This window comes from Lutzomyia longipalpis, chromosome 3 (genome assembly GCF_024334085.1).
Source record: "Lutzomyia longipalpis isolate SR_M1_2022 chromosome 3, ASM2433408v1".
NCBI lineage: Eukaryota > Metazoa > Arthropoda > Insecta > Diptera > Psychodidae > Lutzomyia > Lutzomyia longipalpis.
Window position 1 is genome coordinate 6,086,894 of NC_074709.1, and position 15,822 is coordinate 6,102,715.

General features: G+C 40.3%; 5 protein-coding genes across 5 annotated transcripts; 3 read left to right on the forward strand and 2 right to left on the reverse strand.

The window, feature by feature from the left end:
* The first annotated feature begins 3,284 nt into the window (after positions 1-3,284).
* Positions 3,285-4,686, forward strand: LOC129791682 (zinc finger Ran-binding domain-containing protein 2). Its single transcript, XM_055829963.1, has 3 exons — positions 3,285-3,467; positions 3,563-3,740; positions 3,811-4,686. The coding sequence occupies exons 1-3, from the start codon at positions 3,397-3,399 to the stop codon at positions 4,384-4,386; spliced, it is 825 nt and encodes a 274-aa protein (XP_055685938.1). The 5' UTR covers positions 3,285-3,396; the 3' UTR covers positions 4,387-4,686.
* Positions 4,687-4,944: 258 nt separating this feature from the next.
* Positions 4,945-6,402, forward strand: LOC129791687 (bax inhibitor 1). The gene is made up of 2 exons (XM_055829970.1): positions 4,945-5,362; positions 5,443-6,402. Exons 1-2 carry the CDS (start codon positions 5,310-5,312, stop codon positions 6,104-6,106), a joined length of 717 nt encoding a protein of 238 aa, XP_055685945.1. The 5' UTR covers positions 4,945-5,309; the 3' UTR covers positions 6,107-6,402.
* A 509-nt stretch (positions 6,403-6,911) lies between these two features.
* Positions 6,912-7,577, reverse strand: LOC129791696 (shematrin-like protein 1). The gene is made up of 2 exons (XM_055829982.1): positions 7,372-7,577; positions 6,912-7,292 (listed from the first exon to the last, which is right to left on the reverse strand). Exons 1-2 carry the CDS (start codon positions 7,381-7,383, stop codon positions 6,999-7,001), a joined length of 306 nt encoding a protein of 101 aa, XP_055685957.1. The 5' UTR covers positions 7,384-7,577; the 3' UTR covers positions 6,912-6,998.
* A 1,461-nt stretch (positions 7,578-9,038) lies between these two features.
* On the reverse strand, positions 9,039-12,127 carry LOC129791661 (uncharacterized). Its single transcript, XM_055829925.1, has 5 exons — positions 11,925-12,127; positions 11,504-11,847; positions 11,274-11,420; positions 10,320-11,208; positions 9,039-10,128 (listed from the first exon to the last, which is right to left on the reverse strand). Exons 1-5 carry the CDS (start codon positions 12,035-12,037, stop codon positions 9,648-9,650), a joined length of 1,974 nt encoding a protein of 657 aa, XP_055685900.1. The 5' UTR covers positions 12,038-12,127; the 3' UTR covers positions 9,039-9,647.
* A 1,058-nt stretch (positions 12,128-13,185) lies between these two features.
* LOC129791662 (zinc finger protein 791-like) lies at positions 13,186-15,616 on the forward strand. Its single transcript, XM_055829927.1, has 3 exons — positions 13,186-13,391; positions 13,462-13,795; positions 13,868-15,616. The coding sequence occupies exons 1-3, from the start codon at positions 13,291-13,293 to the stop codon at positions 15,374-15,376; spliced, it is 1,944 nt and encodes a 647-aa protein (XP_055685902.1). The 5' UTR covers positions 13,186-13,290; the 3' UTR covers positions 15,377-15,616.
* The last annotated feature ends 206 nt before the right edge of the window (positions 15,617-15,822 follow it).

Consider the following 15,822-nt stretch of genomic DNA (forward strand, 5'->3'; position numbering starts at 1 on the left):
ATATAGTCCTCTTGCCCCTTGCATCACAAATTCGCCACCCGGAAACACGCAGAAGAAGATATTAGGGAAAAACAGTTTTCACTCCTTTTTCACACTTTCTTCGTGAGAAATTTGCCACGAAGTTGACCGCAACTGCTATTTTTTTTCACTACTTCCCCACATTCCCCTCACTTCCCGCACCGTGATAAATGGCAATATTTCTCGAATATTCTTTATTGTTTTGCACATTTATATGCTTCTAATTATGTTTTATGTTGTTTATGTTACTTATTCGCGATCATTCTGACACTGAGAAGGTAAAGTGAGAAAGCAAACACAACCCTTCAACCCCCTTCAACCATATGATTTATGATGTGACTAACTTCATTCTGAGAAATTTTCCGCAGCATGGCCGTTACACCAATTTTTGAATTCCCTTCTTCTACATTTTCCTTAATAACTTTTCTTGTGGTGGACGGATTGAGCTGAAATTTTTACACAACCTCCTCAGATAACCAAAGAACTTATTTCCAAAAGATGGGAATGGTATCTTTTATATTTATTAAGTTATAGCACGAAATATAGGGCTGGGGTCGTTCAACGACCCCGCTTGGCGGCCTAGAGGTTAAGGAAAATGTAGAAGAAGGGAATTCAAAAATTGGTGTAACGGCCATGCTGCGGAAAATTTCTTAGAATGAAGTTAGTCACATCATAAATCATATGGTTGAAGGGGGTTGAAGGGTTGTGTTTACTTTCTCACTTTACCATCTCAGTGTCAGAATTATCGCGAATAAGTAACATAAACAACATAAAACATAATTAGAAGCATATAAATGTGCAAAACAATAAAGAATATTCGAGAAATATTGCCATTTATCACGGTGCGGGAAGTGAGGGGAATGTGGGGAAGTAGTGAAAAAAAATAGCAGTTGCGGTCAACTTCGTGGCAAATTTCTCACGAAGAAAGTGTGAAAAAGGAGTGAAAAATGTTTTTCCCTAATATCTTCTTCTGCGTGTTTCCGGGTGGCGAATTTGTGATGCAAGGGGCAAGAGGACTATATAAGGAGTCTAAAAGTAGTGACCCGACAGTTCCCGGTTTTATAGTTTATGAGAAAATCGACTTCCTTCTTGGGGTCGTTCAACGACCCCACCTTGGCGCTCTAAGGAAGCTCCAAGGTCTTGGCGGCCAGCAGGTTAAACTAGTTTTTTTTTGTTAAAAAATAACTCTGCAGACCAGGTTGTTACAGTAGGTAATTAATTTAAAAATAACAAATTATAGAAATAATTTTTTAATTGGTAAAATAAAAATTCTTGGCGCAATAAAAATAAAAGGAGATTAAAGTGTTAAAAAAGGTTAAAATCGAATATTTTTCATCTTATTTCACGTCACATCGTACCAAATGACTTAATATGAAAGAAAGGGATGAAAATTATTAAGGAAAAAACATAAATTGGGAAAAAAATAAATTATTAATTGGATTCGAACTCGCGACCTTTGCAACAAAAAGCCGTCCCGCAAAACCCATGCTGAATCCACGCTTTTCCTATTGTGGCATGAAGGCAGTATAAAAGCTGCGCAACACACGCTTAGGGGTGCTCCACGATGAAAACATGCACACACACACTCACACATCATGTTTGTATGGAAGTGTCATGCTATGGTGTTTTTACACCATTTTTCCCTCAAAATATCATTGGTTGATATTTTTAGCGGAAAAACTTATTAATTAATGTCCCTGGAATAAAGTTATGGCGAGAATTCATCCAATAATTCATATTTTTTGGCATAATTTTTGATCCAAATTCGCAAAGGATCAAAAACTATACCCATCTCATACATCTGTCTCTTTCTCAAAACATTCGTGCGTGCCAAATTGGGCGTCACACTGAGAAAATTTGCAAAGCGGCGCTTTCATGTCGCATTTTCAATGCAAGTCCATTGAAAATTTTGCGTAATTAACGCTATAATTTTTATTTGCAGTTTCATAGCAAAACTAATGATAATTACGGGCGAGATCTAAAAATTGCCAAAAAAATCGAATTTTATTAATAAAATGGGTATAAAGTAAAACAGGGCGTACTTTGACCCTCCACTTGAAATAGTTAGTGAATTATTTTGTTAAAGAAATTTTTCCAGGAAATTTTAATTTGCAAAGGATATCATTGTAGGGATGATATTCTATCGATTTGCAAAAAATTTGGTTTCAAAAAAAAATTTTTCCTATGAGTTATCAAAGAAATCCTCCGGAGGTGTATCAAGGGGTTTTCAGGGGAATCCTGGGGCTACGGTTTGGGGTCCCTTGGCCAAATTATCACTCAAATCGGTCAATATTGTGTTCCCCTAGGGGACTGCGTTGAAAAAATTAAAAAAGAAGCATTATTGGCTTTAAAAACTCAAATGGACCTATTTGAACTTCGCTTCATTTTTGGCCATTTTTCAGATTTTTGCCCAAAACCTTCCCAGGATCAAAATCCTGTGGATAATTTGAACATATTCTATTGTAAAAGGATGTAGGCTATACTTTTTGGTTGATTTTGGATTAGGTTTCCCAATCATCTGACCAAAATCAAGCAATAATAGGCCGGACCTATCTAAATTTCGTCCACTGTATAATAAAGAAAGGTCTCTCTAAAATATCGTGTCTGTACGTTCATCTATGCATTTCTACACCGTTGGTCCGATCGTGATGAAATTTGGTACAGAGTCTACTGATACCAGGCGGTTTTCATCAACGGCATTCATTTTCCCCCCAGAGCCCCCCTTCGTAGCGCCCCCATATAATTTTCATGCTTTTTTTTGACTATTTGAAATTGGCGCCATTTTTGGTACTATTTGCTCAAGGGAAAATGAGATGGATGCATTTTACCGCTATCCGTCTCTCTCACACTTTCAGTTTTTTACAGTTTTCCGCCGAATTTTCCGGCCGGAAGAAAGTTTTTGCAATCAGGAAGCGACGCCGCGTCGAATGGAATCATTGGTTTAAAAAGTTCGCGAAAATGCATTTCCAGAAAAAAAAAGTGCGTGTAAAATCCCCAACCGTCAAAACTTTCAAATTTGTAACCCAACCGTCAAAATTTCCGCGGGCCTCAAATTCCGCACGGAGGAGCTTCCCGAGGCTCCGGGAGCACCCGTAAGTGCCCCAGGAGCCCAAAAAAATGCGTTTTATGCCCACAAATTTGGGAAAAAAACATGGAAATCACGAATTTTGTCGAAATGCACAAAAAAAGTTCGTTTAATTCAAATTTTATTATTTCATGCCACTCGTAAAATAAACAGTGTACCCGCAAAACTTCTTTGCCAATTTTTGGTAAAAACTTCACTTTGGTGCAAATTGTGTTTTCCAGGTGAAAGAAAAAAGTTTTCTTCCACAAAAATTGCCCCAATTTCCGCAAAAGGAGGCCCTCCTCGCGGCGTAGATGAGTACATTTCCAACTGAGGGTCGCTCCTCCACATCATCCGGCATGGATTGGATATGCAGCGATCCGGAGTAAGGAAAATATCGATGGAGCTTTTTTTTTCTCTCTTGTCTTGTCTCCTCTGTGGGAGTCTGCTTGACTTGAATCTTGTCTTTCCGGGATGCAGCTGCAAGAATTTGAACTTTGCACGGCGCACACACTGCAACCGGTGCCAGCGTGAACGGGCTCTGGATGGGGCGGCGAAGAAGAAGCTGGGCACGGAGATCGGCAAGGCGGCGGCCGAGAAGAGCCGGGGTCTGTTCAGTGCGGAAGATTGGCAGTGCAGCAAATGTGCCAATGTGAACGTACGCGGGCCCCATTAGCACCCTTCCCCCCTTTCCGGCAATGTTCTCATTCTCGTGGCGTCTCTTTCAGTGGGCGCGCCGACAGACGTGCAACATGTGCAACAGCCCCAAGTTCTGCGACGTCGAGGAGCGCACCGGCTACGGTGGTGGGTACAACGATCGCGGTGTTGTGGAGTACAAGGAGCGCCACGATTCGGACGATGAGTACGATGAGTTTGGGCGCAGGAAGCGGCGCAAGGATGAACGATCACGTTCCAGTGGGCGAGAGAAGGTGAAACGACGCTCACCAACACCACCACCACCGCCGCCGCCGGCGCCGGCACCAGTTACACGCGAGGAAAGCGATGAGGAAGATGACGAGGATGGTGGTGACCTGTCCAAGTATGACCTTTGGGGCTCTGACACCGAAGAACCGGACTCCAAAGTGCCGGAACAGCCCTCCGCCGCGGCGGCAAAACGTTCTCGCTCCAAGTCATCAACACGTTCGCCCCCACGTCGTCGTGCTCGTCGCTCAAGATCCACTTCCACCACCACCTCGAGCAGCTCCGATTCTTCCTCCAGTCGTGACAGGAAGCATTCTCCACGCGGCCGAAGGCGCTCCCGTAGCCGCTCACCACCACCCAAATACTCCTCACGCCGACGCTGAGCGTCGTGAAAGGGCAGTGATGATGAAGAAAAAGACTTACCCACGGCCACGGATTCACCTCCGTTTTGGCACCTAAATTATATTAATTATTATTCAATCTCTCTGCAGGTGGGACAGCCCCATCACCTCTAGTGATTATTCTCAGAGTATTTTCTTTTCATGCGACGGAAGCATTAATAGAACGCGCGCAATATGTTTTTGCAAAAAAATCCTAGAATATTTAAATGTTAGAAAATTCACTGCTGAAAGAAAATTCCACAGTCAAATTATCCAAATAAAATCCGGAAATTTGAGTTAAAATTCCTTCCGGTTCTTTTATGTAGAACATTTCATGGATTTGATAGGTTTAGAGAGGAAAAACAAAGGGTATTGCCAGGAAATGGGGGAAAATGAATTTTCTCTGTTTAAATTTTCCCGCGTTGAATCGATTAAATCGATGAGATTGGCAACTTCGAAAGCTCCTTGGAAGTCGCCTCTTTGGAAATTCCAATTTGAAGGTTTTCCTTTCAATAAAATTCCTCAATTCTGAAGAAAATTCCTTTTGAGATCAATTAAAAATGTAATAAAACAAATTTTCCCATAAAATAAAGAAAATAATCGAAATAAGAAAAATTCTTTTTATGACAAATGCAGATCATTGGTGGATTGTCCTAAGAAATCTCTGGTGAACTTCCAAGGAGATTCGCTACTGGGTCTGGGATTGCGTAGAATTTCAACAGCAATTTTATCTGGAATTTTCTTCATTGTGAAATTAAAAGTGATCGCGAGTGAAAATCATCAATTCTAGCTGTGTATTAGTTGAGATAATCGAGGCCACAAGTGTTTTGCTTTATCATCAAGTGGAAGAAGTTTTTAGCTAAAGAGAATTTTCGTGGAAAAAGGTCAAGAAAGGAAGTGAAAAGCAGTGAAAAAGGTCAACAAAGATGTCGCAGTCGTTTTCTTTTCAATCTTTCGCTCAGAATATGAGCATGAAAATGTAAGTTGGAGGAGAGAAGAAAAATTGTGCTGAATCAGGAAATGTGACCTTGGGTGTGTTTTTATTTGTTATCTCAACAGAGAAGCCCCCGTGCGCACCCATCTGGCAAAGGTGTACTCCTGCCTGGCGGCCACGACAGCAGTTGCTGCAGTTGGGGCCTTCGTGCACCTCCGGGAGATCTGGCAGGCGGGTATTATGAGCGCCCTGGTGTCCCTTGGGCTCGTCCTGGCCCTCCACTTTGTCCCCTACAACGGGAAGAACCTCCAAATGCGCCTGGCCATGCTGATGGGCTTCGGATTCTTCACGGGAAATTCCATGGGGCCACTGCTGGACCACGTCATCCTCCTAAATCCCCAAATCATCGTGACAGCTCTTGTGGGCACGTGCGTGGTGTTTGTCAGCTTCACATTGGCAGCTTTGCTTGCCCACCGGGGGCAGTACCTCTTCCTCGGTGGCATCCTCATTAGCATTCTCAGCTACATGGGGCTCTTTAGTCTCCTCAATCTCTTCATGCGCTCCCCCCTTGTCTACCAGGGGCAACTCTACATTGGACTCGGCGTCATGTCAGCCTTCATTCTCTACGACACCCAGGCAATCATGGAGAAATGCCGCATGGGCAGCAAAGACATCGTTGGACACTCCCTGGATCTCTTCTTTGATCTCGTCAGCATTTTCCGTCGTCTCCTCGTCATCCTGTCACAGAAGGAGCAACGTGATCAGCAGAATCGCCGGAAGCGCAACTAAGCGCCCCCCCCCACCCCTCAACACCTCACCCAAATGTGAGTAAAACAAAAAAAAGTAATAATTTCATGGGTTTGTTGTGCAAGATAAATGTGAAAAAAATAAATTTAAAAGAAAATAAGTCGATTTGGGGACTTTTCTGGGCATTAGAGGAAGAAGAAGGAAATTAAGCAAAGAAATGCCCATATTTTAAAATATTATTATTGATATAAAAAAAAAACATAAATAAGATTGATAAATTCAAAGATACAATGAAATGTGGTGTTATTATTAATTCAATAAATCAATACTTGTGTATAGATTCTCTTTTTGCTCCTTTTCACTCAACCCCTGATCAACGCACCGAGGGGGGTTCCCTTGAAGTTGACACGGAAGGAAAATTTTTAATATGGAAATTCTCGAAGTAATTTGATGACTTTGATGATGCTTTGCTGCAATGTTGGGAGGAGATTGTGAAATATGACGAAAAATTCAAAATTTTTTGGAAATTACTTTGTTGCACGTTGATGGGAAAACTTTAAATATTTTTTTATGTTGGTGAATGTAAAGAATCTAAAGAATGAATCATCTGTTTAATAAAAGCTTTGTTTTTGAATATTTCTTTTTGTTTTTATTTATAATTTATTGATTTTTGAACAGGAAATCGGTTTTTTAAAGGATTTTATTCTATTAGTTTTTCTTTTAAGTTTTCAAGATGGCAGCTTATAGCGTCGGTAGAGATTTTGGGCAGCCATATTGATAAAACATAATTTAAAAAAAAACCGTTAAACTCCACAATAAAGAGTTACAAGACGATTAAAAAAAAGAATTTTCAATATAAAATTATTTTTATCATAATTCGATGGATGTGTACAATACATTGAATGCGTGAACAGGGTTTATCTCAGTTTGCTTTTCAGTGTAAGAAGGGTCCAGCACCGTAGCCAAAATGGGCTCCATGGTAGGCTAAGCCACCTGGTGCGTAGGGGAGGGCAGCAGCATGTGGATGATGGTAGCCGGTGTAGGGGTAGCCCAGCCCGCCGATTCCTCTGTACCCATACCCATGGTACCCATGGACGAAGCCAGCTGCTCCTGGATACCCAGCATACGGTGCAAGCCCATAGCCAAACCCATAGAGGGCACGTTTGTCCTTCATCTCATCCCCATCAGCTCCGAAAGCAACAGCAACAAGGAGGGCGCACAGAACGAACTAAACAAAAACGAAAAAAAAATCACAATTTTAACGTTTTTAGCTCACAAAAAAAAAATTTTTGAATAATTTTCCTCACAATTGTCTTCATTTTCCTAGCGTTGATTATTTTTTTTCTTACGATCCTAACGTGTAGCAATGCAGGAATTGTACTCAGAGCAACAGAGGCTGCATCAGCGTCTTTTATAGGTGGTGATACCTTCCTCCCACAGCACTTGCGGGTATAAAATATCAACCAAAAGTCGTGAAGATTCAATTGAGGGAATCTTACATGAGATTTTTATCCATCCCGCGAGAACATTTTATGCTCACATATGCTGTGAGAGATTTATTGCATTTCCCCACATTTCCACATCAACCATAAGCGCCTCATCAGACTTTGGGGGACCTTTTGCGATGGCGCGAGATGCCCGTCGAAGGGAGAATTTCATTTAAAAAAAAAGGAAATACATTAAGTAATTTTTGTATAGACAATATAGGAGCAAAGTGGTCAAGTACAAGGGGCTTCTAAGTACTTAAAAGCATTTTTAGCTGTGTTTCTTTCAGACACAGCTTTTTTTAATTAAAAATTATGGTTTTCCAAAGCTATATTTAGTGTTTAAAATGTCGTCAATGATTTTTTGAAAATTGTTCTACTCTAAAATAAATTTTATTTGTGAGGATTCATGGCGCATCTTCATCGCCGAGCATGTTTCATCAATTTTTGAAACATTGAGGCGTTAAATGATTTTTCAAAATATAAGTATAAGGATTTGAGGCTTGCGGTAGATTTAAGAAAACATTCCTAGTTTTAACGTACATCTTAAAATTCATAAGTTCTGTTCTGAAAGCAGTAGTCAATAGAGGAAACTACAACGTGAAAGTTATTGGAATGCTCTCTCTGATTTTTTTTTAAATCTCCAAAATTTATCTAAAAAAAATGAATAATATAATGCAATATATTAATTTCATAATAAAAAAAAATTTGCAGGAAAATGAATCAAAATTCAAACAGTCAGTTATTGATTAGCGTCACGTCAGATGTTCTCTTCTCTCTCATTGATAAAAATGAGAGTAAGAAGAACATCCGATGTGACGCTAACCAACAATTGAATTTCATTTCATTCATTTCATTTAAATTTATTCATCTCAATTACATTTGTCCTATCTTCATGCGCCCTTGGGCGTCTTAGTGTTGTCAACCAACCTCCAATTAAAGAGTTATTGTTTTGAATAATTCCTATTTTAACATTAGAGCGAATTTTAACATTAGAATGGAAAAAACCGAAAAAACCCACAAATGGGTTGAATACAAAATCGATTTATGGACGCCCAGCAAGCGTAAGGACTTTCAAAGATTCCTCTAGAAAGATGACCATGGAAGCAAAAGAGAATCCTGGGCAAACACAAGCGAGCGTCCGGCCTCAGAAGCGTGCAACATCTATAACTAAAAAGGGATTTTTCAAATATTGCACAGAAATATTTGAAGCTGTAGAGATTTTTCCTCGGATTTTTCAACAACTCTGGCGAGAATTAATGAAATAAGATGAAAATCGTTAATGTATGCAATCTAAAGGGAATTGAAAAATCTAACAATCTAAATTGAGATTTTTTACATTCTGATTTCTGTGAGTCAATTTTAGCGACTTTAATAAGGCAAAACTCTATAAAATTGAACACAGTTTCGTTTTTGGCAGCCTTTAGAATGATAATTTATTGCAAATCTTCATTAAAACTATTAGAAGACTTTAAATAAAATTACCAGAGTCATCTAAAAAGAAATTTATTCTTCAAATGAATTTACTGAAACATGAAATTGAAGAAATCATCAACCCCTTGCAGAAATCAATGTAACCGTTTTGTTAGGTCGCGAAAGATCCGGAATACATAGCTCCAGAAGAATGAAGAATGTTGGACAAATTGTTTATTTGTTACAATGAGAAATAATTGCAGATTGGTCATAATAAATTAATTCAAAATATGCAGGCAATTTTAGTGGTGCAAACGGCATTGTTCTTGCGCGGGTGTTTGGTGATTCGTCTGTATCAACATTTTCAATCACTAAGCGACTGTCCTTCGATAATTGATCAGCAATTACACGAAAGTTCACAAGTCAGAGTGTAAAAGAATTATTTATTGTTCTCCTGCCATTCTTCTTGCATCGCTATGTGATTTCATTTCAAAGTCACGACAAATTACAAAAATATCACAATTTATAGTTTATTTATATCTCTATTTATGGACTTTTTTTTCATTTCTTTGTATTTTTTTTGGTCTGAAATTTTACATTAAACATTATAAATTTTCTTTATTTGTGAGAACATAAATAGTTTCCTTCAATTGCCCCATTCTCCCCTAAAAATATCATCCCTAAAATTATTCTGCTTTGAAATATTTTCCTCCACATTGCCTGCAGAGCTCATTCGGTGGACGCATGCAAAATTGCTCATAAAACTTATTAATCTGCTCAAAAAGGTACAACTGATTCTCTAATTGTGTCTGCATAATAAATTCATCCACATTTTGTCCATTGTCACGAGCTTCGGTGCATAAAACCTTAAAGATGTTGCTCATAAATTCCTCCATTGGAATAAAACGATTCAATTCACGCTCAATGCGATCCCCGTGAACTTCCACGTAGACAATGACGAATCCCTTGAAGATCTCAAAAGCATCATGGCTGATCTTTTGGCGGATGTTCACAACAATCGCCAGGAGATCGTCATCATGGAGACTTCCCTTGAAGTTCTTCAGGACATTTGCTGTGTGCGCCGAGGTGTCCTTCCAATTTTGCTGCCGTATTAAATTGTTAACTTGAACGCGTGAATCAATGTTCTCACGCACGAAAGGATTATTTCTGTGTGAGAGAGAAAGATTTATAACCTCAAAATAAATTTGGCGGGTTTCAAAGGCACGGGAAAATTCCAGTGGTGGTCACTGGAATATTCCAAAACACCGTAAAGTTCGTTAAATACAAACAGACAAAATGGAGACAATGAATAAAATTCAATTAGGGAAAGGGAAATGTTGTGTTACCAATGAGCATACCTCAGAGATCTAATGATGTCTGCATTCCCTGCATATTCACCACGAATTCTTACTGTTTCTCTTGCCATACGATCGAATACCTTCTGCTGGTCAGCACTGAGAATATCCCGGAATGCACTGATCGTGGATTGCTGATGACTCCTGATGACCAATTTGGCAACTTTGAAGTTATTCACGGAATGAATGAAGACAGCAATGGATGCAGCAAGACGTATAAAATCCAGCGCTGAGACATTCTTATCCTTCACCTTGAACATCACGTCGAAGTAGTCATTAACAAGCGATAGCTTCTGCATGATGATGTTTGCAATGAAAATAGCATCAACCATGCAACGCATGATTGTTGGTATTTTCTGCCCATTGCGAATCATTTGGCTCATCCCAGTGCCAGCTATGCCAGCAGCTAAGCCCGTGGCACCGCCAACAGCTCCCAACCAGCATGATCGGGCTTCCTTGTTGTCCAGCGTATTCGGACGTTCGTGCTTCTTGCGATCTGCCAGCTTCATAGCTGATCGTATTGCTGACCATGCTGAAGCCACTGCACTCACCGAGCTGGCAACGGTGAAAATTACCACAGCAATAGAAGCAGCCAATGGAACCCAAGCAATGAGGCCTATAGCTACCAGAGCAGCAATAGCTGCCACAATTCCAATCACATCTGCAGCTCTATCAATCCCAGTGAGAATTTTATACTCAATCCTCGATGCTGGTGGTGCAAAGACTTCAAGCAGCACCCTCCCGTTGCCAGTGCAGTTGTACACCCCACACTCTGGAGCAACAATCGTACTCTCAGGAAGGAGATTTGACTGCCTAAAATCCTCCCAGTTGCTGTAAACTCTCGCATGATCATCCACAAAGATCATGCAGCAATTGTGAGAGCTTTTATTTTCTAATTAAAAAAAGGTAAATTCATTGAGATTTTCTTATTCAACAAATGAAAAATTTCCAACTCACTCACGCATTTCATTACACGGAAGACAGGATACATGGAGTAATCCTTGACTTCTTCTACGTTGTCTTCTGAATGATCCTTTTTGATATTTGGCTTGATAACTGCCAAGTAAATGATCGACATCATGAGGATCCCATCAGTGTATTGTGCTTAAAATAAATTATAGAAATTCGAAAAATTCAAAATATCTTTTCTTAGAGAGTTAGAGTTAGAAAAGTTACTTTTAACTCACCTTGCTTCCATATTGAATTGGTTATTTCGTCAATTTTGCTATTTAATTTCTTCTCCTCACGGATGCGTTTTTTCTCTTCCTTCTCTAAATCTTTTCCCTTTTTTGCTGCTTTCGCTGAAATCTTTGTTGATCCCTCTTCTAAAAGTCCTTCATCTTCCTCATTGGAATCACTAGAAGATTCATCAATGGCCTCCTTGGTCGCGTCCTCAATGGCGTCCTTACTAACGGTTTTTGTTCTGTCAGCCATCTTTGTCTTTTTACCTGTAACTGGTGCCACCTGCTGTCCAGAACCAAACACCAAAGCCACTTTATTTCTCACGTGAATCTTCTGATCTCTCTGATAGCTAATTATGAAAGCAAAATGGGCAAAATGTGAGTTTAATGGTTTAAAAAAATACTTGAATTAGGTCAAATGACTCACCAATCCCAAATAATATTGTCTTTGTGCCCAAAAAATTGATAGAGAGCCTGCATTTGCTCCCTAACCGTGAGATTTTCAGACGTTTTATCGACTTTATCCGGTTTATCCTTCATTTTGAATCTAAAAGAGATTTTTCTTTTTAAAAAAATGAATTTGAGTTTTCTTATGGAAAACCTTTCCACGACAAAGGTCTCGCTTCAACTGCTAATTATTTCTTTGTACAGACTTTTGTTAGACTGAAGGTGCAAAGGCAGGTGATACCGGGGTGATATGGCTTATCAATTGGGCAGATTGGGCATGATAAAGCACGTTACGTTCAATATTTGAATCCAATAATGCGAAAAACTCTACTTATGGATCCATTAGTCAATCGGCGCAATCCAATAATTTATTAATAGCCATGATAGCCCATCAATTAGTCACGATTACAGGATTTCTTAATTCTCTACAGACTTATAATGAAAAATTTAAAAAAAAATTATTCGTGACGCGCCATTTTGAAATACCTTCATCCACTTCCCTTATAGCTAAAGATCTGAAATTTTAGTATGTTGCAGAGCTCAGTGAGACGTTTTCATCGATAATTCATACTTGAAAATCGGTCAAGCCGTTTCACAAATATGGTGGCCTAAAGCAAAAAGGGCAAAAAGTGTTTTTTCGATATAACTCGAGAACTTTTGACCGATTTTGACCAACTTAAGCTCAAATGAAAGGTTTCAAGAAGCCGTACAACTGTTTAGAACATTCCAAGTTCCTAAAATGACCGCAAGAGGCGCTAAAAGCTAAAACAAAAATTGCCTAACTTTAAGGGGCAATATTGTCATTTGAAAAATTCTTGAATTTGAAAAGTTCTAAAAGCCATATCTCCTGAACTGCTTATTCGATTTTGCTCATCTTGGTATCAAATTAAAGCTTTTGCAATTCTCTACAACTTCCTGGAACATCAGAAACTAGAACATTCCTTGAGGTAAAAAAAAAAGCAAAAATACTGATTTTGTAAAACTTATATCCGCCATTTTGTGTTCTAGAGGTGATCTTCAAATTAAATTACAACGCATAGACTGACCCATCCGCGTTGTGGTCTGCCAACTCTTTTAACTGAAATTTCTTCACGTTCTTCACAAAATTGAAGAAAATTTTTAAAATGGCAATTTTATGTTTTTTCATGAAAAACTCCCAAAACTCCAAAGAACCCAACAGAATATCGTAGGACATTCTCCGTGTTTCTCCACTGTCAATTGAGATGCTTTTCTATTGGGCAACCTTTCGGCTTTCGAAGATTCGAAGAAAAGTCTCAAAAAGAAGAAGAACGCTGTTTGTTGAGGTTTTTGCGTGAAAATCCAATTTCTGAGGGGATTTCCTCACAATGAGCATCAATGAAGAGGCTGTATTTAAAGTAGAATGTGTGGATGTGGATGATAGCATGGATGATGAGGTGCAGGTGAAGGAGGAAGACAGGAAAGTAAAGTGAGTTTTTGGCTACGTGTTCCGGGAGTTGCTTCTTGAAAGTAAAAAGCTTTATGTTGTTTCTGTGTAGGATGGAAGATCCGGATGAGGAGGACGCCGAAGCGTTTGAGGCGCAATCAGATGAGGATGATTGGAAGCCACCGGGGCAGCGGGAAGAGAAGGAAATTCATTCGGATTCCTCAGGCGAGGAAGGTGGGTACAAGTTGCGGAGGAAGCGGAAAGGCCGGAAAAGGGGGCCGAAGAAGAAAACTCCACCACCGGTAACGGAAAAGAAGCCCCTGCTGCCTGTAATGCAATGCTACATGTGCAGTAAGTCCTACACAACAGCCTACATGATGCAGAAGCATCTCGATGAGCACTACAGCAATCGTGGTGGGATTGATGCAAATCACTTCCCCTGCAAGGTTCGTCGTGGATTTAAGGAGGGAGCAGGAAGAGTAAGAAAGGAAACAATTTTTTTTTTGTTTGTGCTTCAGGTCCGCCCCTGTGGGAAGGTCTTCACAACAGCAAAATTCCTGGAGTGCCATCTGAAATCCCACGAAATTGAGAAGCTCTACGACTGCAAGACGTGCGACAGGAGCTTCTCCACCAGCAAAATCCTCCGAATTCATCGGAACATGCATGCGCAGGAGAAGCGTTTCAACTGCGAAATTTGCTGCGAGAGCTTCCCCTATGAGAACAGCCTGATAATCCATGTGGAGAAGCACATTGAGGAGATGCCCTTTCCGAAGGAACTTCTGGATTTGCACATGCTACCTGTGATTGATGTCAATGCTAAACCAAAGCCCGGGATCAAGCAGGAACTCCTTACGGGTGGGGTGCTGTACAACTGTAGTCAGTGCCCAATGAAGTTTACCACATTCAACGACAGGCGGAATCATCAGAATCGCGAGCATCCCAAGATGATGACATGCGAGCAATGCGGGAAGGTTCTGCGGAGCCCCTTTGGGTATCGCCTCCACATGGTGACGCATACAAAGGAGAAACCCTTCAAGTGCAAGCACTGCGGGGAGGCATTCAGCAATCCCACCCTCCTCGTGGTGCATCGACGTGTTGCCCATGGCCCGGGAGATGACAGGGCGAAGCGCTACCGTCCACATCAGTGTGAGACATGCGGGAAGTCGTATGTGTTCAGGTACAGCCTCACGGAGCACATAAACTTCAAGCATGGCAATGTGAAGTTGATCTGTGACCTCTGTGGGCATTCCTACGGCACCAAGGCGCGCCTCAAGAGGCACTTCAAGAAGGTCCATCTGGTGGAGAAGATCCGCGGTCCGGGTGAGGAGAAGGTGCGAATGCGCAAGGGGAAGGCACTCAAACGACCAAATTGCCCCGAATGTGACTTTGTGGCGCCCCGCGTGAAAGATTTGCGTGAGCATCGCATCAAGACGCACTACAACATGCTCCATTGTGCTGATTGCAACATCACCATGGAGAATCTCTACATGTTCAAGCAGCATCTTGAGGATCACAAGGATGGGATCTCCGTGCTGGAGCATCCTGGCTCAGGGAGGAAAGGACGCATATTCGGATGCCTGCGCTGTGATAAATACTACACAGATCGACGTTTCCTGCGTGAGCACATCAATGCGCGGCACAATTCAACAATCTTCAAGTGCGATCACTGCGATATGAGTTTCCAGACGAAGAGAGCTCTCATCCGGCACCTATCGCACAATCATGGCATCGAAGAGAAGGAGCCAAAGCCACGAAAGGTTGAAGGGCTCAAAATGAAAAAGATGAAAAAGACAAAAATCAAAAATTTCCAACCCCCGTCGGAGATGTCGTCGCAATCATCGTATCAATTCCAACCGGAACCACCACAGTCATCCCCATTGGCACTCCACATCCCCCATCAGTCCCCACATGCAGCAATAACCATCGCTGGACAATCACACGTAACACCACCACCGCCTCCGCATGAGCTGCAGCAACACTTTAAAGTTGAACCACAACTGCAGTACCTTCACTTTGGCAGCATCTAAAACTACAAAATAAATAGTAATAAAAGCCAAATAGGTCGCTTTCTTTTTCAGGAATAAAATGCTTTGTATTAGATTCATTTATAGGAAAAGAATGAATATAATTAAATATTTAGAAGAAGCAACAAGAAACTTCATTAGAATAAACAATACGATTTTAAATAGCAAGTCAACTTGATATGAAATTTATATACATATTAATCTATCATTGGGATTTATCAATAAAATGCTTTAAAGACAAAAGAACTTTTTCTTGTTTTTTTTTTATTGAAAATTTTATTGAGAACATTTTCATAATTAATTTAATAATTAATAAGATATTAGCAAAGAAAAAACATGTTGGAAATTTTGAAAAAAAAAATAGAAAAAGAGCTCTTATAACGCTTTTAACCCTTTAAGCACCTTTAAGAACCTTTAGAATTTATTCTTCTTTCATAAAGAAGCTTAGG